Genomic DNA, 27,012 nt, shown 5'->3' with positions numbered 1-27,012 from the left:
TTTGTGACCCGCCTGTACGTCCACGCCTACTGCATTGGCGGTCCCCGATATTGTACACGTACCTCCCTGAAAATTCCCACGTTCCCATTTTTTAAATAAGATAGATCTCTGTTCAAAAGACTCATATTTGAAATAATTGAAACGATTAATAGAAAATTGCAGACTTTAATTTGCTTTGAAAGGCTGAAATAAGAAAGAAATTCAAAATTTATCACAGAACTCTTTTTGATCGCGGACTCGTTTCCTCCCCAAGGGCAGAACTACTTGACACGTCTCTTTCGCTCATATCACTCCGCCGGTAGGTAGTCGTCGCCATTGCTGCTCGATGCCTGCCGATGCGAATCTCGAATTTCAGATGTTTTAAAGTGAAATGACAAGTTTGGCGTCGCGTAAGCAACAGCAAGAATACGTTGTGCCGACTAGCAATTCGCAGGTAAGTGATTTTCAAATTTAAAGTTGACCGTGTACGTTCCACTTATATGAATGCAAACCAAGATGGCGATTGTTATGCCATCCCATTTTCACACCCCTTTCTCTTTTTGACCCCGCCTATGTAGGACATCCAACCGTCCCCGTTGGCGCTCCTGGCCGCTACTTGCAGCAAGATCGGGTCACCAACGGACGAGGGAGTTTCCCAGGGTGCGTCCCCTGTCAAAGTAGTAGGTCCCAATCAAGTAATTCAGTCCGGAGAAATCATAGCCACGGCTTCCGGAGCCCAGCTTGTGCCCTTCCAGCCCCAGACTGTCGGAGTCCTGAATCCTGACGGAACTGTCACACAGGTCACGGGTGTCAACCAGCAAACTGCTGCAGCCAACAATGTCCATGTCTCGGGCAACGTGGGTTCTCTTAAAGGCCTTCCCTCCGTAGCCACCGCGCAAAATGTTGCCTCAGTCAATGGTCAAGTCTTCCCCCAAGGCGCCCAGATCGTGACCGGAGGTCCGGGCAACATCACCTACAATGTTATTCCTGCGCAGCAAATACAGAACATTCAGATTGATGGCCAGGATGCTATTTACATTCCTGCTGTCCCACAGACTTTCCAACTCGCAGGAAATCAAACAATTTTGACTCCTGGTGGTCAAACCTTCTTGCGAACTCAAGTGCCTACATCCGTCCAAAATGGGGCCCAAACCGTTCTCCATGGCATGGCAGGTGCTGTTGCCCAACTCGGAGGACAAAATGTCACCATTCGACAAGGCAATGTGGTTCAAGCTCTGCAATTACCCATGCCCATACAACAGACTATACCAGTTCAAGTGCCTATTTCAGCTGCTGGTGGACATACTGTTTTACAGACAATTCATGTACCCATTCAAACAGTTCAGGGTATTCCAGGAGGTAATGTCTTGCAATCACAAGGACAACCTATTACAGTCAATGTCCCTGCTCATATGTTGTCGCAGTTAACTTCACAGATGGGGCCAATTGCACAGGTGAGTGATCGTTTATATTATGCTCATTTGCTAAAATGACTTAACTTCTAGTTTGAATGTTATTGAGGTAATTTTTATCATTTGAAAGATTGTTTCATATTCATCATCAAGATTGGTTGGTAGAATTGCAGTTAGTCGTAGATCTAGGGGAGTGGTCCTGGGATTCATGCTCCCCCCCGCCACATTACTGCTACTTCAGATAGCCTAAAATAGACTTTCGAGGACATCAATTTCAAAATTTCCAGGGTGTGTCGGGTATTAAGCTTATAACATGCCTTCTGATTTGTTTGTTCATATTTAATAACGACCCTCAAAAACTGGAAGCTGGATCTGTCTGCATAATGTACATTTTTGGGGGCCACTTTGTCTGTTATAGAATTTGTGTTTATAGAAATTCATCATATGGGTTTTTGTATCCTTTTTGGACCCATTTATTGTAACTTCGACACTGAATTTCAAACTGTATTCTTGACCCAAATACAGTGATGACCATTTTTTTTTTCACCCGAAAAAAAACCCTGCCCCAGACAAAATATCATTTTGTCCACTTTCTTCGATTATTAACAAATTTTAGACTAAAAATGAATAACTCAATAATAACAAATATATTGATTCTTCTCATTGAAAGAAACTTTTTACATCTATCAGAATTAACGTTTGACGAGTTGAAAATACAATACTTTCAATTCAGCTTTTTTTTCCAACGTTTTTTCAATGCTACCCACAATTTATTTGCAAATAAGTTTTTTGCTGTAATTTTGCAGCAATCTATTTAGGAGAGAAGTAATGAATGAGCCAATTTTTGGTTTTTAATTTTTGTAATTTTTTCTAATACTTTTTAAACTCAGAATTGGCTCTTTAGTTACTTTACCTTTTAGGTTATTTAACAAAGTCATAAAAGTTGGATTAGAAAATGTCTATAATAAATGATAATATGAAATAAAAATATCAAAATTTGGCCCATTCATCCCCAACCTATGCGGCTGATAGGCCATTGAAGGTAATGAATCGGAATCACTAAATAGAATTCAATGAGAACATGTGGAATTTTGATCTTTTTAAACATTCATAAAAATACAAGCAAAAATGTTTATAATTTTCATTACAATTACTTTTAAATTATATATTTTTTAATAATTAAAAGTTTAATTGCTTTTAGTAAAATTCAATAATTATCATTGACAGTGTTAATAACAAATAAGAATTATGATTTAGATTTTCAAATAGACATGTAATTAAAAAAAAGTATCATTTAAATATACACCAGTCTACAAAAGCAAACAATAAGACATTTTCAAAAAATCATATAAACTCAATAAAGCAAAAGCACACTTTTCTACTACTCTAACCTATTTCTTAAATGCTGGATGGAATCACTTGTATCTAATCCAAATGGTGAAATGCTGATGGCTGTCGTTAATAACTGGAAATTTCATCTTAATCATTTATAGAATTTCATTTTTGATTCTAATAAAAAGCTAATATATCTTTGGATTAAAATGTGCAAATTTTAGAAATTACAATGAACCTATTCTAATAGGACAGTAATCTAAATCTATGACAGCCAGATTTGTTTAATGTTAAAGAGAAAGTGAGGAAAAGGGGAAGAAAAACCATATTTTGGTGGCCCATCCATAACCATGATATAGTGGCCCATTCAGCCCCACCTATACTTCAGGAATATATTCAGGCTTTTTTAATACATAAAATTCAAATAACATCAAAATGCATCTTAAAATTAGTTTACGGATGTGGAAAGACTTGCTAATACACATATATGCAGTGAAATAATAGATACTTTTTAGCTAGCATTAATTTTATTAAAAATGGAAAAAATTACTTTTCAATCAGATTCTGGACCGTCCTACTTTGGTGGGAAAATGACTTCTCTCAAACAGTTGAAAATTGGATGAGGAGTCTAGTAGAACAAACAGCTTCATCTGTTAGTGGTATCTAAAATAATTTTATGCAAATACTTTTTCATATTTTGTTAGGGGCCCATTCATTACCACTCTCCCCTACATCTACTTTCGGTTCACAATATATATTTTTTCTTCTCATAAGTATGCAATACAATGTCTATTGTATTGATTGGCACATTCCATAATATTAAAAAGCAACATTTGCCGACTTTACGCTGCTACAAACTATCTGAGACTGTTGTTTTAGGGTAATGCTGTACACTTACATCATATTTGAAACAAACATGGGTGAAAACAGGAAAAACTTTGCCGCAAGTCATGAGAGTTTTCACTATTTTTCGGGTCAATCCAAAATCCGGAAAGGTTGTAGTCCCGAGAATTTTGGATCTAATCATACTCTATTAAGATATGTGTTCCGAAGCATATATAATTTTTTTACTTGAAATGTTTATTTTATAAGCAATTTTAAGTTAAACACTTCATTACATGCAAAAACAGAAATCTTTATTTTTTGACAAAATGTATTGGATTGAGATTTGCTTCATGAAAAAAAAAAAAAAAAAAACTTGGCAGGCAAGGCAAGGCAAAAAAGGTGGCAGGCGAAAAGTGCTGCCCAAGAAAATTTTTACATGCAAATCTGAGGCTTAAAAGTGCCAGCTTAACTAAAAAGAAAAACTTTTTTAAACTGTTGACTGTGAGTTGCAACTTATGAAATTCAGAGAAGTGTTCAGCTTATTTTATCTTTTTTTAATGCAAAATATTGTTTACAATATTATTCAATTTACCCATGGGCGGATTTATGGGGGGAGGGGGGCAATGCCCCCCCCCCCAGTTTTGGGAAGACTTTATGTATTAACAACACATCTTCCAAAAGTTAGAAAAAAAAGAAAATATTATTTTTTCTTTTTTGAATAGTTCAGAAGGGCATGGGTGGATTTATGGGTGGGGCAATGCCCCCCCCCCCCAGTTTTTGGAGGACTTTATACAGTAACAACACATCTACCAAAATCTTAAAACAAAAAAATCATGACATTTTCTTTTTTGAATAGTTCACTGAAAATGAAAAGTAAAGCGAATGTCCTTTTCTGATAGAAGAAAAGAAAATGAAAAAAACGAACATTAAATACAAATAGTACATCTGTCACTGGGGTGCTGAAAATGTGTCTAAATTCACTATTTTGGATTGAAAACCATTTGGGCAAGTATATGAATGATTATATAGGCTAAACGAGCTATACATTAAGCTGCAACACTTAAAATAATTGATGATTATTTTAACAAATTAGAACCTAAAGCAAAGGGGAAAAAACTCCCCTCCTCCCCATTTGCGCTAACAGAACGATCTACTCTTTATGATTTGTGTCCACATTTCAAGTATATTTGTGCATAATATTTATGTTCTTGGTAGATTAATTGGCCTTTTGAGAAATTCTAAAAAACCTAGTTTTTTTTCCTTCTCTCTCTCTCTTTTAAGAGAGAGAGAGAAAATAAATACTATCACAAACTGAATAAATTTCAGTTATCTGAGTGTTCTGATTAAATGAATCTTTTTACTTAGAGGGAGAGTAAAATTTTACTTACTTTATAAATACTGTTTAAAAAGTAAGGTAAGTCATAATCATCTAAGTGAGTCAGTCCTTGTCATTATTGAAATCTAAATAATTGAGTCATCAAATGTTTTGAAAAAATTTGCTGCAATTTTATAAAAGTCTATAAAAACCTAACAGAGTTTGGTAAAATCATAAAAATCCTTTAACCATAAAAACTGACGAAATTTCGTAAAAATGACAAAAAATCAAGCAAAAATTTACAGGTAAGAGTGAATTACAAATAGGGCCGAATTGGCCTATAAGATAAACAAGCTATTGCTTAGGGCCCGGCTTTGAAGTGGGTCCCTAACTCTCAAAAAAAAATCATGATTCGTTCCTTAAAATATAGAAATTTGCTTGAAAAAACTAATTTCATTTTTAAGTGCTTGAAAACCTTGAATATTTGGAAACGTATGGCTACAAACCTTAAATTTAAAAATTTCTAACAAATGGTAGAGGGGGAGGAATGCCAAAATATGTCAAATTCAGCTCCTTGCCACATCCTGTATTAAAAATATAAAAATCATGGTTCTTACTGTAACATATTATTTGAAATAAATTTTTGTGACTCACATGTTTCATATCTTGCTATTTATTCAATACCGAATGCAGTATTTTGGAAATTCTTTTGTATTGATTCCTTTTATCTTACTTCTTCTGCATATTGTCTATCTGTTTATCACGGAAACAAATACACACTACTTCTATTTCTTTTCATTTTCTGCCCCACTTGCAACTGAAGAAAAGTTGTTGTCATGAGAAATCTATGGTTTCTTTTTTCTTTTAAATTTAAAATAGCTATTTCTCACAAAGTTAGAACAGGACTGTAAAAATTTACAATCAAGTACTAAAATATCAGACATTGGAAAGTACAAATGAATTGTGTTAAATAATTTTATTTATTCTAGAGTCCTTGAAAATAATTAGATAAGTCTTTGAAAATCCTAAGCAAAGTGAGCTCTACTTACTTCTACTGCATATTGTTAATCTGTAATCCAGAAAAAAAAATGATACACTACCTCTATTTCTTTTCGTTTTCTACACTACTTATAATTTAAAAAAAAGGTTGTTGTAATGAGAAATCTATAGTTTATTTTTTTTTTTCAAGCTTAAAATGGCTGTTTCTTACAAAATTTGTACAATACTGTACAATTGTATAATCTAGTTATCACTTTCTGTGTCTATCCAATTAACCTTTATAAGGCTTCAAAATGCAGAAGTTCATATCCACATTTTAAAAAATTTCCTCCGGGAGAGAAACCTCTGACCCCCTAAAATTGGAGATATTCTGTTTCCCACTTAAAAGAGAGCCCTGCGTCACTCTCCTAATACCAGCTCCCTCTCTTAAGGTCAATTCAAAAAGGACAGCATGAAAACACACATCAATGAAAACGACACACAAAAAGTAAAGCATGGACTTATGCATCACAGGAAACAGACAAAAACATGGGAGTGAAGGGGGGGGGGGGCAATAAAAATGTTGCTAAAAAAAAAAAAAAAATCCTGCCCCCCAGGAACTCAGTCCTAAATCCGCCTATGAATTTGCCTTCCTTCAATATTATAATGCAAATGATTTTCAACATCTGTATATCATTTTGTTAAATTTAATTAATTTAACAGTAAAAAATTGTTGCATGGAAGTACAAAAACTAGTCATAAGTAGAGATGCACTGGATACCATATTTTGCTAAATACCGAATATTTGTTTAAAACAGAAAATAATTTATTTTTGAAAAAGTAAATGCATTTCCATTTAACAAATAAATTTATCCAACATCAAGTATAATTATTAGTTTAAAATATAATCATTCCAAAAGCAAAAACAAATATTGTAAATAATGGGTAATTTGGTTAACATTTATCTGAAATTCTGCATAAATGGATTAATTCTTTCTTTCCTGAAAAAAAATTTGATAACTTTTAATCATGGCAACATGTTATTTCATAAGAATCTTGCATTTTTTTTAACATACAAATACAAACCCCAAGTTGCTAAAAATATCATTACAATTATGAATTACAATTTTTTCAAGTGATTTCTTGTTATGTTAATCTTTTTGGTGATAAATCGTATTATCATTAAAATAGAGGAATAAAATTAAAAAATTGCCGAATATTTTTATTTTGACTCTTTAAGTGCAAAGGATTAAACTTTGATTAGAATAATTAATTTTTATTAGGTTATTTTTAAACAATATTTAACATTTTATGATGTAACACTTTACAAAGTAAAGTATTGCAAACATTTAATGTCCAAGTGTTTCCCTTTTTTTAGCTGCATATTTTTTATAAAGATTCAGTAGAAAATTAAGTACAGAAGAGAACCAATTACCTGTGATGTTCAGGATCATCAATAATCCTGGATATCTGATTTTTCTGGATCTTTAAAAAATACTATTTGCTGATTGTTTACGAAACCCAAATTACTATATAATAAATAGTGATGTATCTTAAAATATAAATATGCAAATAGTTCAAAAATGCTTATAAATTTCAAAATATGAAAAAATATTTAATGAAAAACCATTTAGAAGACTAAAATGTTAAAACATTCACAAGACCCACAAAAAATGAATAAAAAAAAAGCAAATTAAACCATTGCAGGGTTCAATAGTATCTAAGAAAAAGGAAGAAAATGAAGGGTAGGAAGCAGGTTTATGAATTGCAATTTTTTGTAGTTTAGTGTATGAAAAGACTCGTGAATGTAAAGGCTTCTTTTTTGTGTGCTTATGATAGTTATTTGTTGCTTTTGCATTGCACTGATATTAATAGAATCTTGCTTTTTAAAGACTTGTAGCCTTATTAGTCTTTCTTTTAACGATCTCTTCACTCCGTAATATCTAAGTTCTGTAAAATTCGTGAGCCTGGAGTTCGGTGTTTCCTGCACTTTTTCCGTAATCGCTTTTGCGGCTTTAATTAATGACCATTCAAAAAGAAATTGCGTTACAATGTGTCAGTACTTATTTCTTTTTCAGTTCAAATAAAATAGGAAAAATATCGGCTTTTCGAGAGTCCTTTTTAAATTTTGTCTGGGAAAATATTTTGGAAAATTTGCCTCCGGTGTAGGATGGCTCTTTCTTTCAACATTGAAGTTTGTTTTCATACTAAATTTTACCAATTATAATATTGTATTTATGAAGAAACTGTTTATATTCTTTTAGGTATTTTGAAACAATGCTAACTTTTTAAAAAAATTGCCAAAAATGCATAGTTTTAAAAAATTGAGGGGAAAATCAAGTAAAAAGTTCTTGATTTTCTGGATCCCGGATAAGAGTTTCTGTACTGTATTAATGAATTAACTTAATATATTTTTTCTATTTAACATTTATTTTCTCACTTTCTACTATGTCACATTAAAATGAGTTTGAAATAATAATGAAAAGTGTCCTAAAATTAGAAGAAAAATTGGAAACCAACAAAATTTAAATTTAACATCTGAGTGTTTTCTCTTGCATTAAAATTACTTTGAATGTGTGATAAAACTAATAGTAACAATTTGAATTAATTTTGTACTGACACTATATTGTAACTTTTATTCAATCCTCCAACTGAAATTAAATAGGGAACAATTAATATTTGTTATACAGTCAACTCCTGATTATCTACAAGCATATTACTCGCAGGGCAAATTATCAACAAACCACGAGTCAATCAACAAAGCAAATACCAATGTCTTTTTTTGTCAAAAAATTTTAAATTTAAACTCGGTTGTTTTTTATATATTTTTATTGTGCTTTCTTCATCATACATAGTTATTCTTTATTGATGTTAAGTTCTGTTGTGCAAAATACGAAGCATTTTTACTGCACTGTATGTATTTTCACAGTTTAAAGAAAGTATTATGCATCAGTACAGCAAGTTTTTGAGGAAGGACAATTTTTACCTTATTTGTCCCTCATTTTAATCTTTTTGTGGTTTATCCGTGGCACTTGTGCCGCCCAATTTCAAAGATAATGGGGAGTTTACTAGGCTTAATAGAATTTTGTTACAGCAAAAAAAAAAATTCCATTATGCCTTGCAGTTTGTTAAAATGGGATTCCACCGGGGCGGACTGGGTCCCACAAGAGGGCGCCATCCTTGGCCTCCAAAGGGTGCAAAAAAAAAAAAAAAAAAAAAAAAAAAAGAAAAGTGCAGTAAAAAAAGAAAATAAAAGGAGAAAAAAAGGCCATTTACACAGGTTTAAAGTAAAGAAAAAAAAAGCGAAGCGAAATCTCACTCGCACAGGTTTGTTTGCGTTAAAAAAAATTAATAAATAAAAAAAAAGGAAGTTGCACCAAAATTAAAATAAATTATTATTATTTTAAGAATAAAATAAGGCGTTCAGACTTGAGGGCACATCGGTCCACGGGCCAGTCCGTTCCTAGATTCCACTCTACTTTTATTAAGATATGGTACTGTAAATAAGATACCATTCGAAGAAGGATGCAAAAAAAAAAGAAAAAAAAAAAAAAAAAATCCAGCAATTTTTTTCTCTACTTTGATGTTTTTACTGTTGAAGTAAAACAATATAAACTTTTAACAGCAGCCTTAAAATAGAAATAAGAAATCAAATTATAAAAATGTTTTTAGATTCTGTTTTTTTTTTCAAGGGCTTAATGTAGGACAATAGACACATGCTGTATCATTGTCTAGTTTTGATAATTTTTTCACTTCTAAAAAAATTATCCTACTACTATCGAAAAAAAAAAGTATTTGAATCATTATTATTTTTTTCTCTTTAACATGGAACCACATAAAAGGGCTCTTGATCTTTTTGAAATTAATGTTTCAGAATCTCTAAATTCTTTGGACAAAATTAAGACATATTTTTTCTTGTTTATTTTTATGGTATTAAAAAATGTTAAATTGTTGTTACTCTCTTTGTTTCATGTCTGTAGTTACTTGGTGTTCATGTTTTTTTTATTTATTTTTTTAAATAACTACTTCATATTAATTTAAAGATATATGTTTTTTACTTCTGAAAAATTAAAGTGAAACTTCCCTCTACTCACAGTATAGTAAAAAAAGTATAAAATTTATTATATAATTTATGGTTAAAGCTTAGTCCTAGCTGTATTGTTTTGCATTTTAATTTCATTTTGTAGAATTTCGTTGTTATATACTGTTGTAACCAAACATTTTAGTTCATATTATGAAAGCAATGTTAAATTTTAATGTTTGTAAATTTGATTTGCTGAAAAACTGTTACTGATAAACCAATGGACAAAAGTTACAGCAGCAATTTTTTATTTTGAGATATATTTTATTGGAGCAACAAAATGCATATGTTTGTGAAATTTAGAGAAAAAGAATTCTTGAATTTGATATCTTGTATTTAAAATTATTAAATTTAAGAAATTTTTCTAGCAAATATAAATACAAAAAAAAAAAAAAAAAAATAAATAATAATAAAAAAAAAACTGCTGTTTTTTCTTCTTAATTTGAATTTTGATCTGCTAAATGTAAAAATACTCTGTTTCTTAAAGATTTCTACATTATTAATTTTAATTATTTTATATGCTTTTACTTTACCTCATTTGTAAGTTTTGATATCTGTTTCAAATAAAAATTTTAAGCTCATTAAATTAATGACTTTTTATTTGCAAAATTTTCAGCTTTTAGGTTTTTCTTTTGAAAAATATTTTATTACTTTAAAATTCGGGCCCTCATTGTGCGCTAGAGCTGAACCCACCATAATGATCAGCATAACTATTTTACACAGGCATAGATGGAAATTCTTGGGCATTGGGCATGTAAGCACTTCAGAAAATTCTATTAAGAAGCATCTTTGAAAGAAAAAAAGAAATATCATTATAATTGAAAACAAATACCTTTGAAAATAGTCGGTTAACCATTGTTTAATCTGAATATCAAGTTTTAGTTGCGCAAAATGTGATCATTATCCAAATTGGATATTTCATGCATCTAACATGAAGAATTTCTATGCTTGAACATGAAAGGCAAAATTTGGCTACTATATATATATGCAATGAACTCTCATTCAATTTCCCAGCATAGATTAAAAGAACTGAACTGAGTTGTGGAAGTTTCACTTTAAGTTCATAGCTCAATGAATTGATATAATTAAGATAGGGTTGGCAAGTTTCTGCCGAGGCGGTTAAAACCACTGGTAGAAACCGGTTAAAACCGGCATGGCAAAAACCACTTTCTGCCACATTTGCGGCAGAAACTGGCAAAAACTCACAAAATGAAAAAAAAAATTAAATTGACATGAAATAGGAAGTGCATGGAAAAAAAAAATTAACCAAAGCACAATTTAATTATGATATTACCACAATTTAAAATCAAATGTTACATTGTTTGGAACCTGCAGTTGCTTCTTAGAAAAGGTGGTTTCTATAATCTAAACAGTTTCTCAATCTAATATGTTAAAATGATAAACTTTAGAATATCCCTGCAACAGAAGAGCTAGCAGGTAATGCATGAAGGAACAAGCAATGTTCGTGAAACTTTCATCTATTGTATTTTTTTTTAACTGGTCTACCATGTAGTAACTGGGGTAGTGGGAGAAATTCGACTGGAAAAATAAGTTTCGAGAAATAGGGCCAATTTGTTTTGCAAAGCTGTGACATTAGGTACAAAATCTAAGTTCATATTGGCAAGTGAAATTCTGGCACTTTCTTCTTGAAGCACGTGATAATTTCGATCAAAAACCATTTAGATGAAGCATATAAATGAGCAAATTAAAATCAGAAATGCCTTTTAAATCTGTATGTCACTCCTTTTTTCTGAGCACCTATATGATTTTTCTTTGTTAGATTTTAATCCAAATATTACGAGCATCTGCAATTGAAAAGTTCCCTTTTCGAACTAAATCAAGTGCAGGGATTTTATTTTTTAAAATGATGAAATGAAGTTTAGTATTTTAGTTTACTTAAACGAATATCATTTAGCAATCACTTCAGTAATTAAAGATGCTTTTAAGTTTTTGCCAGTTTCTGCTGGTTTTTACCGGTTATAACCAGTTTCTGCCACTGGTACGGAAAAAACTAGTTTCTGCCGGCAGAAAGCCAACCCCAAATTAAGAAAAAGTTAGTTTGTTTCGTGCTAAGATGCGCTACAGAAAGCTTTCCAAATCTTATGTTTAAAGTGAGAGTAATTGATTTTAATATTTTGCGACAGATGGATTCCACGCAAGAGCTTCGGCTATGTGATTCTACTATAGTAAAGACTGAAGCAGTTGAAAGTTCAGAAAATATAGTTCAAGATTATATTCCAGAATGTCAAACATCAAAATATGCTAAGCAAATCAAAACAGGCAAAAAAGAAAAGAAAATAGTTCGAACCAGCAGTAAACATTCAAATAAAGCTAAACCACAAAATGATTTATGTGGGTACAAGTCTCAAGAAGAATTGCAGGCAGCTGTTCTTGAACATGTAAATAAACTATTGGAAATAATGGCAAATCAAAATTTGGTAAATAATTTCATCTTAAATTCATTTCTACTTTGATTGAATGATTTTGTACGTTGAAAGAAATTTTAAGTGTCCACATTTTCTTACAACAATGAGTAAGCTTCTTAAATTTAATGGAAGGGAAAAAATATATAAAGTTTCTACAATGTTTGGTTACAACAATGGATAATAATTATGCAAACCAGGGTTCGTTTTTTTTAAGATATGTAATTTAATATAATAATTTAATTTTATGAAAGGGTATTTTTAATTGCAGTATACCTTAATAAGCTTAGCTTCTAATAATTTATAGCATTAAAAATTATTTATTTAATGGTGATAAATTTATTTAATTATTTATTATGATCTTAAATATAGGCTTGATCTTTTCTTTTGTATAATCATCAATTGACTAAATCTCTTGTAATATACTAATTTGTTTAAATTTTTTGTTCCTGAAATTCAGGTACTAATATATTATTATTTTTGTAATTTGCTAGTAGTTTAATAATTTTAGGTCACTAAACATTCTAAGAGATATAAATTTGTTAATATCTTTTTCCGTTTCAAACTACTTTTTCCTAAAAGTAGTTTGAATGTATTTCTGTGTACCCTCTTCTTTATGGGGTTAGAAAAAATGTTTATTTGTTTTATGATGATGACATAAAGATTCTAAATTTTAAACTTTTTTCATTTAGTTGTTTCATTATTATCAATATTTTAAAATAGATTGCTGGCCAAGCACAAGGGCAAGTTCAACAAATCCAAGTTGCAGCTCCTGTTCACATGTCCCAAGCAAATTCACAGCCAACAACTTCAACTACTTGGACAACTTCTAGCGGAACATCGGTTATTTCTTCTTCTGAAGTTTCTAACACAAATCAAGCTCAATCAGCTGCTGTCACCACTGCTGCATCTCAATCAAATGGAGCTCAACAACAACAACAACAGCAGCAGCAACAACAACAACAGCAGCAACAGCAGCAACAACAGCAGCAGATGGCACTAACAAACTTTCAATTGCCTAATGGGCAAGTTGTTCAAGGACAAGTTAGTCAAATTATAACTGGTGGAGGAGGTGCAGCATGGTGGCCTGCCTCACCAATAAGCGTTCAAAGTCTTGCTGGGCTCAGGCCTGCTAATGTAATTCAGGTACAAGGATTATCTGTAGCTGGATTACAAGGGGTCCAAGTGCAGGGAGGTCAAGCGCAACAAATAATTGCAAATGCCCAAACTCTTCAAAGCTTAGGTTTGGGACCAAATGTTATAACTGCTAATGCAGTATCTGCTACTGCAGCACACCAGCAACAAATTCCACCCTTGAGTCCTATACAAACTGTTCATCCGCAGATAATAAGTAAGCATCTTGTTTCATATTTTTTATGTTACATTTTCTGAAATTTTTGACCTGTTAATAGCTTCTTCAAAAATAATCCTCCTGTTAAAAAATTCCTTTCCTTTGGTTTTCGATGGCCTTCCTTTTGGCAGTGGCGCTCAACTTTTTTTCATTAGAGTGCCCCAACTCATACTAAAATGATTCCTGTTCGCCAGGACACAATAAAATTTCAAAATTAAAAATTTTCCTATACAACTGAGGAAAATGTAGAAATAAAAAGAGAATTAAAAACCAAGAATTGTTGTTATCATTACTTATTGCTTAATTCAGTAAATGTATGTTTTCCAAATGCCAATTTCTGATTATTTGGCTCCAAATTTGACATTGTATAATTTTTGTTTTCAATTTCCAACGTTGAGAAACACAACAGGCCACACTGGCTAGCTTTAAATCGCCCACGGGTCGTAGGTTGTGCAGCAGTGCATCATTAACCCCTTCACTGTAGCATATATTTCAGAAAAATGGACCAAAAGTGGGAAATTTTTTTGACTGTAATTTGGTTCTTTACATTATAAAAGTAGAAAATGGATTTTTATTAAAAAAAAATTCTAAACGGAATTACTACAGTCGGCTCCCGTTACAATGGAATTCGACTTGCTTAAAATGGTTATAACGCGAGTTTTTCCAGAGTAACGAATTTTAAAGCTAACGCTAATTCCTCACCCACAACGGAAAATTTTTGGCAGAATAATTTCGGCAGAAAGTAGAAAATTAATTCATCATTCTTTCTTGTTATTCCTGTTCTTCTGATGAGTTTCTTAAAGTCCATGTGGTGTCAATTACTATATCTATTGTACCGTACATTTTATAGTGCTGCATTTATTATTTACTACATGCTTTACATACCGTACTTTTTTTGTATTTTTTGTCTCTTCCTCCCACTAATCATTGGTTTTGTGCATCATAACAATATTTTAAGTTGAATAATTCATTTTTTTTAAATACAGGAAAACTTCTTTTCTTTATGTAATAAATGGTAATATATAGTTTAAAAATGATATATAGGAGTTTGTGAGGTGTTTACAAATGCCAAAAATAACTAGGTATGTTTACAAAAAGTTCGTATATATACCCTTTTCCACAACATGAAATTTCGACTTACGCGAGTGGTCTTGAAACTCATCCCACACATAATTCGAGACTCGACTGTATATTTAGTTTATACTTAGATAAAGGGTAATGGATTACACACATCTTATTCAATTAGAGCAATTTAAACAAAATTTTAAAGCTAAATATAACATAACTAGTAAATTATAATGTAAAAGCATAACTGAAAACAAGGTACTATAAAATTTGCACTCTTTGAAGTCATAATGGACGTAAAAACTAAATCATCTAATTGGAAAATAAAGAATTAAGTGTCCTGAAGTCAAAACAAACTCCACTCGAACTTCAAATAGAAAATCAGGCTTCACAAAAATGTCCGCTATTTGGGAGTGTTTGTTAAAGGAGGTTTTTTACTGTATTCAGCATCATTCTTCAAGTTCAGTGCGATGGTAATGAAGCAGAAATAGTAGCATTGAACATTTAAAAAATTGATAGTGAAAATATCTGTAGCTTATCTTTCAAAATATATGCGCCAAATTTTTCTTTATTTTCCATTCAGTTCTACAGTATATTTGCTGATGCATCGAAGTTTCTCCTACAGTCTCATTTTGTGCAAGATTTTAAAGGAGTATATACGTCGTGATAATGAAACAATATGTCTTTTAGTTTTTTTCTACAGCTAAACATTATTTAAATTAGAAAAAAAAAGCTTTTGTTAAAAAAAGAGGAAAATATCCTGATAATAAACCCAACATCAGATAAAGATCAAGTTACTTTCTTATAAAATCATTAAAGTTATGTCTTATAAAATCCTTGCAAATAGCATTCAATATTAATACCCCTGATCAGTACCTTAATATCTTTGAATTAAACTTATATTTCCTCAATGACAAGTACCTATATTTATTAATCATTTATTTCAAATTTCAAAAATTTCTTCTGTTACATTAATTATTCTTTATAGATTCTATTGCTGAATATTAAAGCTTTGAGATGAAAAATGAAACACATTGAAAAATTTTGAGTTAACATTTTGAACTTGGTTAAGTTCTAGCGCTTTACCCAAGTGTTTTTTTCCAATTTCAGCTTTTTTGCTAAAAAGCTCTTGATCTGAACTTATCTTAAACTTTTACAGCACAGAAAATGAAATTAATAATTCATAAAAAACTGTTGATATATCAGCAAGTGATTTAATTATTTATGTTAAGTTAAAGTTTACTTCACTGAATTTGTCCTAAGCATGATTTTCTTAGAAAAAAGACTACTCAATGGCTATGAAAATTTCGGTGAAACTCGTGGATAACTCGGGTGTTTGAGATCTGAAAATTCTGTACATTTTGGGTTGCCGTTTCCGAAAATTTTGGGCTGACACCACATGCTAAATCTGAAAAACAATTAAAAAAAAAAAAAATTTTGGATGTTTTTTTCAATGAGTTTTATATGCATATTTGAAGAGTTTTTACCAGAGAGGGTTTCTCATAGTTTCCAAAGATTTCACACTTTTCTTCAGAAAAGTTTACTCGAGTCCACTATCACCTCTGGGTTAACTAGTTGGGACAAACATAACCTGGCAGCGTCATGATGCTGCTACTAATGTTACCGAGTTATTGATACGAATTATTATTAAGCAAAAGCTAATAGTGTTACTGAGTTATTCATAAGAATTATCATTAAACAAACATAAAATCATTAAAATGAATTTTGTTACTTTTGCAGCACAACAACTTCAGCAAGATCCTAATGATCCAACAAAGTGGCAAGTTGTTGCAACAGCAACAAACCCTACTTTAAATACTGCTCAACAGCAGGCACAAAGTAGTGCATCAAACCCTGCTGCTACTTCCACCACTTCTACTTCAACTGAGTCACCATCATCTAATTCAGATATAGGTTCTGGTAGAAGAATGCGCAGGGTTGCATGTACATGTCCTAACTGTCGAGATTCTGATGGAAGGTAATTGGGAGTTTTTAACAAAATCATCACTCATCAGCAAATGTTGAATCTTTATTTCAATATATTATATTGTATAAATTCATAAAAATATGCTTTTATTTAGCAAGGAATCATATTTTTGTTTATGATCTTGTTTGAATCGATATTTTTTCGTTAAAAGTTAAACTTTTTTTTTTTTTTTGGTTTATGTTTTCATGCACAGCACCACCAGTGCTTAGACTTTTTATTGGAATTGATTATTTCTATAACTATTGTTACAACCATACTGTACATCCAGTTCAATATCACCATAAGTGCAAATTTTTGATTTTATGGCAAAATTGCAATGCTAACAAAATTAAGACTTTGAAATGAAATACAATTAAAGTTAATAATTATTTAAAAAAATTAATTAACCACGTGTGGCTGTATTGCATTTCAATGTCAAACATGTTGTCACTGCAATACCGCCTTAAAATAACAATGAAACATTTGCACACATGGCGGTATTGAGCTAAATTCACGAAATTTCCAATCAAGGGGAAAATAAACTATAATGGGACAGCAGCCAGTGCTGAAATAACATGCAGGTTGAAAGCGAAGGAAATTACATGACTGCTGAACAGGCCAGTTTCTTGACGTCCAGAATTGTAGGTATATTATAAATAATTTTTTGGAACAGTCAATTATGAATCAGTTGATAATAAGATTTCAAATTGCCTCAATGGGAATTTTTTGTAGTTTTGCACTTTGATGGAATAAGATGGTGAAGTCGGACACAACAGCTAAAATTCATTCCATATTTTTAGATGGAGGGGGGAGGATTTATCATTTGTTTCTTTTAAATATTTTAACAGTGTTGGGGGGAGGGGGAGGAGTATTTTTTTTGCAACTCAAATATAAACTTAAGGAATGTAAATAAAAAAAATGTATATATATATTTCAAATTCTTTTAAGTTCATGTCAGTGAAAATCTGCATTTTAAAAGCAAATAACTAGTCTATAAAAATATATAGTCTGTAGAACAGGAACTCTAATTATTATTTTTCATTTCCGTTACACATACATTAACATTAAAAATCTCTGCTTGAAATAACTTATGAAAATCGTGAAATTGTTTTTGATTTCAATAATGATATGTGTCCCCTCCCTCCCCTATAACCCACTAGATAACTGAATCGGCTTTAATTTCATGCTCCTAGAAGAGTCGGGTTTTTTCTTTAATTTCTGTGTGAAGTAAACAATGTTGTTACTAACTAGTTCCGCTCCCCCCCCCCCCCCAAAGATTTTGGAAAACAAGTACCATTCTCTAAATGTAACTGAGTTATTAAAGGGCAAAAATGTGATTTCAGAATGAAATTTTAATATAGGATGCAATTGGAAACTTTTGAGGTTAATTAAAAAGTAGACTCAAGTTTCACTTCAAAGTAGCACACGGTATTGAAAAAAATTATGCATCATATTTATATTTTGTATGTTTGAAAATAATTGTAGGCTTTTATAAATAGCATCAATACTTCACCACAATGATCTGCTCTGCCGTGGGCAGTTAAACAACAGTAACTGCAGAAATGAGTTTGAGATATTTCAAGAAACTCGTTTTGTATTCAGTACTACCATATAAAGAAATGTTGGAATTAGATGTTTTTTCCGCCCTTTTTTCTTTGCGGAAACCAAATAAACATAATAGTTTAATTTAAATTTATTTTTTAAATCATGTATACTTCAGTGATGATTTTTAAAGCATTGGATTCCAAGAAGCAGCTCTTTAAACAAAAGTGCAACCCAATTTTAAGGCTAGCATTTATTTGTCTGTATGTATGTATGTTAGTTTATTAGTATAATTAATGTAATGTTTAAAATTTATTTACCATTGTAACAGGAACAACGAGTCAAAGAAGAAACAACATATCTGTCATGTACCAGGATGCAACAAAGTTTACGGTAAAACATCCCACTTACGAGCCCATCTGAGGTGGCACACTGGCGAGAGACCTTTTGTTTGCAGTTGGATGTTTTGTGGCAAAAGATTTACTCGTTCAGATGAGCTTCAACGTCATAGAAGGACTCACACAGGTTAGAAACTTTACACTAAGGTTCACAAATGGCGACTGTGTCAATATTTAAAAAGTATGTATAAAAGACATACTTGCCAACTGTACTGTTTTTAACGGGAGACTCCCGTTTTTTGCTTCCATCTCCCAATTTCCCGTTTTTTATTATTGTCTCCTGTTTTTTCAGTCAATCATTAAAAAGTTTCACTTTCTTCTCAGTAGATGGCGCTCTTTTCTAGTCTACCAATGTCAGGGAAAAAGAACTTTTCCAATTAACTCATTTATAAAAAATTTTTTTTGGAAGCTTTCCACATTGCATGTTCAACAAAGCACGTGCTTGCCGAAAATCGCAGCAGGTTTCAATCTTTTTGCATCTTCAAAATATTTCAATTATTTTGAAAGTTTGAAGTTATTTTAACATGTGCTACCCTATACCTACTTATTTTATATTTTATTTTCATTATATATTGATTTTTTTTCCGGATTTTAGTAATTAAATTTTTTCTATCTACTTTTTTCGTAAAGACTGGAGAATGTACGAAATTTTAAGCAAATTCACTCATTATTTGGTTTCTCCTTTGCAGTATATTTTTCTTGCTGTTACCAATTAGCTTACATCTGCAAAAAATTGCCATTTCATTTTAAATTTAGTATTCATGTTATTTAAAAGCATAATTTAATAATTCTGTTGTGAATATGTGTCGATGGTGAATCACCTATCTACCTCTAGGGGAATCTCCTGTTTTTTGTTTCTTTGAAGGTTGGCAAGTATGAAAAGAGGATCTGTTTAAAGAGAAGTTGGGTCCCAGATTATTTTTTTTTTGTTAAAATGGACTCTCACAAACCGTTTTTATAAAAACAGACATGTCACAAACCATTTTTATAAAAACTAAATTGTATTTTTTGTTTTAGAATACTCTTCTCTAAACTCTCCTTCTGAAAACCTAACCTTTCCTCAACCTAAGGAAAGCATAACATGCCTGTAAAATTTTACATTGTAGCTGTATCTTATGAGCTATCCTGTTTTTACACTTCACAACTGATTACATCTGCTCCTCTAAAACTTGTTCATCTTGATTCACTATGTGATTTCACCACTTCAACATCAATAGTTTTATTATTAAACCTTTTTTTTTAAAAACCCTGCTGATAGTTTATCTCCTCTTATCATTTTAAACCGGTGCATTCCCAGAAATATAATCACACACATAATATTTTATGTATTTCTTAATAAGGTTTTTTAGGTATTAATAATGAGTTTCTTTTACCTTCTGTGCAAAACTAATTTGTTTACTTTAGACAATATAAACTAAAAAAACACTAATTTTGAAGTTTTAATTAAGCAGATTGATATTAAATACAAATCAGAGGTATATGAAAATAAAAATGAAAGAAGCTTGTTGAAATTTGAAAAAATATGATACTGAACAAAAGAATGATTAAATCATAGAAAATTGTCTCACCAGGAACATTTCATGAACTTAAATCTTGTACAGAAATTGCAATGGTTAACCTATAACAAAATTACAAAAAAAAAAAAAAAAAGTCAAATGTAGGTGGGCAAGTTTGAAACAACCCAGACTTGTACCAATTATATCATATCATGTCTGAGTATTGTGATGAACTTAACTGGAAGTGAATAAGTGATTGTCGTTTGATTGAAGCATAACTTGTAAAAGTTATTCCAGTATTTTAAAAAATAATTAATGAAATTTTTTCTTTAAATGTACCATGTTTTTAAAGTGAACTAAAACGTATAAAATAGTTTCTTTACGCTCCATGTAGATTTAAAGCCCCATACAGTTTCAGAATTCCTTACAGATTGTCTGGACAGTTTGTAGTTGTGAGTTTTTAATAGCTATAAAAATACTTGTGAGCTTTGAAGTGAAAAAATATTGGGCGCAGGCAATAAACAATTCATGCATTTATAATTTAACTAACAATTTTATTGCTCTGCAAATACTACAAACTAAGATGTAAGTTTTTTATTGATAGCTTTTCTTTATACTTATAGTTATGTAGTACATGCACCTCATGTTTTTCCTTTTGAAGCTCACAAGTATTTTGACAGTTATTAAAAACTCACAGTCACTAATTTTCCGGACACTCTGTAAGAAATTTTGAATCTATGTGGCTTTAAATCTGTATTAAGCTTAGAGAAATTATTTTATACTTTTTAGTTCATTTTAAAAACATGATACATCAAAACTCAGTTTAATTACTAGCTGTATCTGCACCAGTGGCGGATCCAGCCGATTGTTTTGGGAGGGGCCCTCCGAAATTTTTGAACAAACTTCGAACTCCCTAGAAATTTTATTAAAATGAAGTTTTAAAAACTCGACTTTCGGGGCACGGAGACACTAGGTTTGTGGTGGATTTAGGAATCTCTCTCAAAAATGCTTTCAAAATTTAAATTTCCGAATAATTTTTGAAAATTAGGAAATTAAAAACGCATTTTGTCTATTTTTGATGATGTACGGAGAAAGGTCAGGTTTCGGGCTCTGGCTCCAAAATACTTTTTGAAAATAAAGCTTAGAAATTAAAATATTCTGTCATTATACATTGAGAAGTTAGGAGAGGAGGGGTGCTCTTCTCTAGCTCTTCAGCTGTCCAGCCTAAAAATGCACCTTTAGGTAATGTTTGCTAACATTAAAGATGGTGTAAAGGTGCTTACAATCCTTCCTTCCTGGAAATATTTTGCCTTTGAGGCTCTAAAAACTCGATTTTTAACTATATTTATACATATTTTAGAAAGGGATGGAAGATTCGTGAGCTCCTCTAAAAACCTACTTTTAAAACTATCATCACGATATAAACTAGGGAGCTAGGGGGTCTTCTCAAAAATCGTTTGTAATTGAAGTCCCAAAAAATTTAATTTAAGTTGCTTTTAAGCAAGTTAAGTGATAAGGGCTGGATAAGCTAGTTTCCGTTGACATTTTTTCCAAATAAAAGACTTAAAATGCAACTTTTTGCTACATATCAAGGCATTTGTGAAAGGGCATGGAAAAAGGGGGTTCTCTCCCTAGTTTCGTAATTAAAGCCATAAAAACGAAAATTTAGACTCTCTTTGGTCTTGTGAACAATAGGTATACTCTGAGAACAGCAGCATTTAGAGATCGTCCAAGTGTCTGTAGTTGGAATCAAGAAAAGATGTAAAAGATGGATAAAAATATTGGAAATAAAAGTTTTGTTTTGAAGATAGGGATATCATTTATCTCCGAATTAAGGCCTATACTTCTTTTTTAGTAAAACACATGTGTTAAATTTTGTTATCTTCTCATAATATTTTTTTTCCTTAAAAAAAATTCCTACAACACAAGGCTTTGGGAGGGGCCATGGCCCCCCTCTAGATCCGCCCCTGATCCGCACCGCGATACCCATGCTAAGAATTTAAAATAAGTCTGTTGAATAAAAAAATCCACACCCCTCCTCCCTGTTTTTCCGCCAAGTTTGACGCCTACGGCGGCTGTTTAAATAAATTTGGTAACAGTATTAATTAATCAATGTCTATCTTTTTCACATTTTCTATACCTATTTCCAGTTGCTTTTTGTGCCGTTCACCTTTTTATGCCAATTAATTTAAGTACGCAAATATGTAACATAAAATAGATACAGCGAAATGTCCGGCGGAAGTTACCGCACTGCAGAAACCCACTCAATTAGCGAGCAAAACGAACTCTGGCCGATAAGCAATTGTGATTAAAAATCACGGTACATCTAGGACAGAAACGAAATCCTGTATCTCATACGAAAAAGGATTCAACTTCCCAGCAGAAAAACAACACAATTAAAAAACTCTGTACATCTAGGACAAAAAGGAAATCCCTCACCCCGTATAGAAAATTCAGCTATACAAAAGCTATTGTCAGAGAAAAAGGGAAACCCCCCCCCCTCTAGAATTAAAAAAAATACCTCCCTCCCCCCGTCCCTCTGATGTCAAATAATCAGTAATCATATTTTTTAACTAAAATGCGAGAACACCCTTTGCAAACCTAAATGCAATCTTTTGAAATCTAATATTTTGCGAAATAAACAAATAATCCGTAACTACATTGTTTATTGCCAAATTCGACAAACAACTTTCAAATTAGAAAGAAAATCAATTAACATTCGCACAATGAATTTAACAAAATTGACAACAGCGCAATAACCAAATCAAGAATTCACCGGTTCTACTATTTGAACGCAACCGTATACTGAAGATAACGTCACTGCAAGCACATTTAATCCGTATACCAAAGATGACTGCACTGTAGAAACAAAAATCAAGTTTAGCCTTGAAAATCGGCTCAATTAGGATCGCTTATATCTCTTCTTCTAATTAATCGAAAGAAATGGAACAAACATCATCTTGTTTGGAAAAGGAAGCTCTTTCCAACGACATATAATGTTATGAACAAACTAATTAGAAATTTAGAATTTGGGCTTCGAGGTGCAGACTCCCCGGGTTACGTTCGAATTTTGTGCCAAGTTTCAGGGCTGTAGGTGCTATGGGTCTTCTGGCCATCAGGTACAAAGAAACACTGTCACCTTTATGTATAGATTTTCTACTTTTTTCAGTACAGTGTGTCTGAAGATCAGATGGTTAAATTGATGATGACAGAGTTTAGTAAATTGATTCAGTCAATAAAATAAGATGAAACAATAAACATCACCATAAATAACATTGTAACCCTACAAAACATTTAACTTCATTTAAATTTATATGTAGTCATAGAAAAAAAAAACGAAACACTTTTACTTATTCGGCCATTATACAATATACATGCTAGAAAGGAAAGAAAGGTGTCATACAACTTGGTTTAAAGTCTTCTTTAAAATTGCGTTGGTAAAATTTTTGATAAAGGACCATATACGAAGCAAAATTAGCAAACTCTTGATTTTCAAATAGGAAACCCTATTATTTGCTATATAATTATGTTTAGACAGCAAAATGCAGCCAGGGTACGAAATTCCATTGCATTCCGTGCATCAGAACAGAAGTTATTAACAAAAACGTTTTAGGGACCGTCACCACATTGAAAATGCTTCTTTCAAGGTCACGGCTTATCAAGTAACGGGAATGTAAACAAAGAAAAGATGGAGGTTATCTAACTCAATTCATGATTTCTTAAAGGCCTCTTTTTTTCCGTAATTCGATACTTTTTGGCCAATAACGTTGCGCCACAAAGTGATTTACGGTCAAAAAAAATTTTTTTTTTGAAAAAAAATTCAAATATTTACTGATTTTTGTCTATCTGGATTAACCTAAAAAGGAGGTTCTTTTTCTAAAATATCCGTTCTGGTCGCTCCTCATAAAAAAAACAGATGTTCGCCCACGTTTAAATTCGTTGAAACAATATCTGTGGTCATAGATAGCCAAGTGTCACAGCATCCAACTCTGCTTTTATCTCCTCGCATTTTTCCCCCATCCAAAAACAAAAAGTGAATTATCGAAAGATACTGCTCTTTTTCCACTTTAGCGGAAATTACGAATGGTTGCTAAATCCAAACTAACCTATCCAGCAGTCTGCCTTTTGTTTTGCCATTGTTTGATAGATTGCAGCACACGATAACACCAACTTCCCTCAGGAATGCCCTCTGTCGTCAAAAATGGGTACTTATTGAACCGCCCTCGTATATAGCTGTAATAACCTAAGAATTATAATTTTTGGAGTTACGTTAGTCTGGCTCTGAGGTACCGATTTTAGATCGAAGTTGTAATGATTATTTCCAAAGAACTTGAACCTTTTTCACTCTATATTGAAATATTTTAAGTTAGTAGAGAAAGTGGCAGCTAATTACCTAGCATTCAGCTTAAAGAGCTCAATTTCTTTGCATTTACTTCTGCTTTATTGCTATTAGATTTCAGTCGGCTGAATTGCTTTAACGTCTTATTTCCTTTCTAGGGGAGAAGAGATTTCAGTGTGCTGAATGTCTAAAAAGATTCATGCGCAGTGATCATCTCTCTAAACATCTAAAAACTCATCAGACTAAGAAAAGTATGACGCCCAGTGAAATGATGGAAGGTGAAATGACAGACGACATGGCTCCAGATAGTTGCGATTTAAATATGACTGTAGATATTGAAGAACCAGATCTTTCCATAAATGAAAATGTTGTTGAAAGTTCACAGAGCATGAACTAAGATGTTTTTATACTAGGATTATGAGTATCAAGCTTTTAAAGCGTAAATGTGTAAAAAGAAATTGTTCAAGTATTTGGGCAACTCTCGAAAAAATGTCCTGTGTGTAATGCAAAGTTTATTTTATTCACAGGGGTCTGGCCAGAGGATTTTTGGGTCCGTTAACGGACCCTTCACAAAAATCCGATCAACCAAAACGGACCTTTCACAAAATCCCGATCAAACAAAACGGACCCTTCACAAAATTCTGATAAACAAGATCGGATCTTTCACAAATTGTTTATTGAAAGAGCAAATCTGAAAGCAAAATAACGCATATTTCTGTGTATAAACCGATAATTTTTGGAACCTTTTTCGAAGTCAAATTAGAGGGATCAGCTTATGTAAAATCGGCTAATTTTGAAAGAAAAAAAATCGGTACTCTTGCGATGCTCCTGCAAGCGATAAATAATTGCTACTGCCAAATAAATATAATGGTTGTTTGTTTGTTTTATCACAGCTAATTAGCAGCGGTGTGTTGTTGTAAACTTTTCTGAAAAGGCATTGGTAAGCACTTTTCTCCCCCCCCCCCCCCCGCTCATGATTTAATAAACAATAATAATATATATCTGCGAAATGAACTTAGAACTGCAAAAGGATAGTAAGGGTGGGGAAAAATATGATCGCTTCAGATAGGGTTATAAATTTCAAAATTATCACCACTTAGCGTCTGGTGTTGAACCTTTATAATGACTTGATTAGAAAATATTCTCATCATTTTACTAGCTTGTCAATATTTGCGTTTTTACGATGATGCGGTGCGATATTAAATTGTTATTTTGGGAGAAAATTATATGGGTTTTGATTTTTCGATGCTAACAAGGATGATTAACTTTAAATAAACTCTTTTAATTAACTTTTTTTTTTTTTTAGATGTCTACATTTTGAAAAATGCAATCTTTTAACATCCGATAGGAGAATCATATTTTGTTCTTTTTTCGAGCTAACTTCGCTTTATTAGGATGCAAATAAATGAAATTCTCTTTTTCTGTTAGAACTCTCATTTCAAGTTTTTAAAGCAAAATTCCATTTTCTGTTAATGGTCAAAAAATAAAATGCTGAATAGGTGGTTTATTTTATTTTATCTATTTATGTATTTTATTTATTTATTTATTTTTTTTGCTTCAACTGTGTCCACAGATGTTAATGAAATGTTTATCATAGGACTTAAAATGCAATTTTAAAATAATTTAATCAAAAATATTTCTTTTGCAAGTCGTTTTTATACTTTTGATGCCTTCACTTTGAGAATTGCGATCTCTTTGCATCCGCTATCGGAATCCGATTTTTCGAATTTTTGATGTTTATTACGCTTTGTTAAGAGGTAAACAATTAAAATATTTTCGTTAAAATCACGGAATTTATAAGTTTTAAACGAAATTCTGTGCTTTTTAAGAGTGTCTTGGGTCACAAAATTGAATGCTGAACCCTATTCTGAATTTTTTGTTATTTATTTATTTTTTTTGTTATAATTATTTTAAATACTGGACAGAAATATTTGTAGTATAATTTAACATAATGTACAATGGTAGATAAATATTGATACTTGAGAGAGCGATGCCCCCCCCCCCCCAAATATCAGAAAAACACTCCAAAATGATATTCTCGACATAGAAGAGGAAAGCACTCAAAATTAAGTTTAATTGATGCAGTTTGTGCCATCTCTAAATTATAAAATTTCGTTTTAACAAAAAAAAAAAAAAAAAAATTCGAAATTATTTGATTTTTCACAAAATTTATTCATTTTTCACAAAATTATTTAATTTTTCACAAAAAAAGGACCCTGTGAAAAATCCTGGACAGACCCCTGATTCAAGTAACTATTAATTAAGTATGGGATCAACTGTTGTGCTTTGATAATATATTAAAGCATGTATTATTCTTCAGCAACATTATTTTTTAAAGGCTTTGGTTAACTGAAAAAATAAAAAAACTTAGTGTTACGCACAAGACATTTTTTCAAGAATTGCCCATTTGGAGTTTAAGAATTGCTTTTTCAATGTAAGAAGTTGTGAGCTTGAAATAAGAGTAATCCAAATGAAATCAACTTGGATTATTTATAGCTGGAAGAGCTCGC

At 31.6% G+C, this 27,012-nt stretch overlaps 1 protein-coding gene across 1 annotated transcript; it reads left to right on the top strand.

Annotated features, from left to right (window-relative positions):
• Positions 1 to 293: 293 nt before the first annotated feature.
• Positions 294 to 25,395, top strand: LOC129219724 (specificity protein transcription factor 3-like). The gene is made up of 6 exons (XM_054854012.1): positions 294 to 433; positions 558 to 1,433; positions 13,069 to 13,696; positions 16,502 to 16,739; positions 18,601 to 18,794; positions 24,661 to 25,395. The coding sequence occupies exons 1-6, from the start codon at positions 371 to 373 to the stop codon at positions 24,897 to 24,899; spliced, it is 2,238 nt and encodes a 745-aa protein (XP_054709987.1). The 5' UTR covers positions 294 to 370; the 3' UTR covers positions 24,900 to 25,395.
• Positions 25,396 to 27,012: the final 1,617 nt, after the last annotated feature.

Source organism: Uloborus diversus, chromosome 4, assembly GCF_026930045.1.
Source record: "Uloborus diversus isolate 005 chromosome 4, Udiv.v.3.1, whole genome shotgun sequence".
Taxonomy (NCBI): Eukaryota; Metazoa; Arthropoda; class Arachnida; order Araneae; family Uloboridae; genus Uloborus; species Uloborus diversus.
Note: the sequence above shows the minus strand (reverse complement) of the source record. Positions and strands in the feature narration are given on the sequence as shown.

Coding starts and splice junctions, on each gene's coding strand:
- LOC129219724 (XM_054854012.1), top strand. CDS start 371: ATGACAAGTTTGGCGTCGCGTAAGCAACAGCAAGAATACGTTGTGCCG. Junction 1,434..13,068: donor AGATGGGGCCAATTGCACAG/GTGAGTGATCGT, acceptor ATTTTAAAATAG/ATTGCTGGCCAAGCACAAGG. Junction 18,795..24,660: donor TCATAGAAGGACTCACACAG/GTTAGAAACTTT, acceptor TTTCCTTTCTAG/GGGAGAAGAGATTTCAGTGT.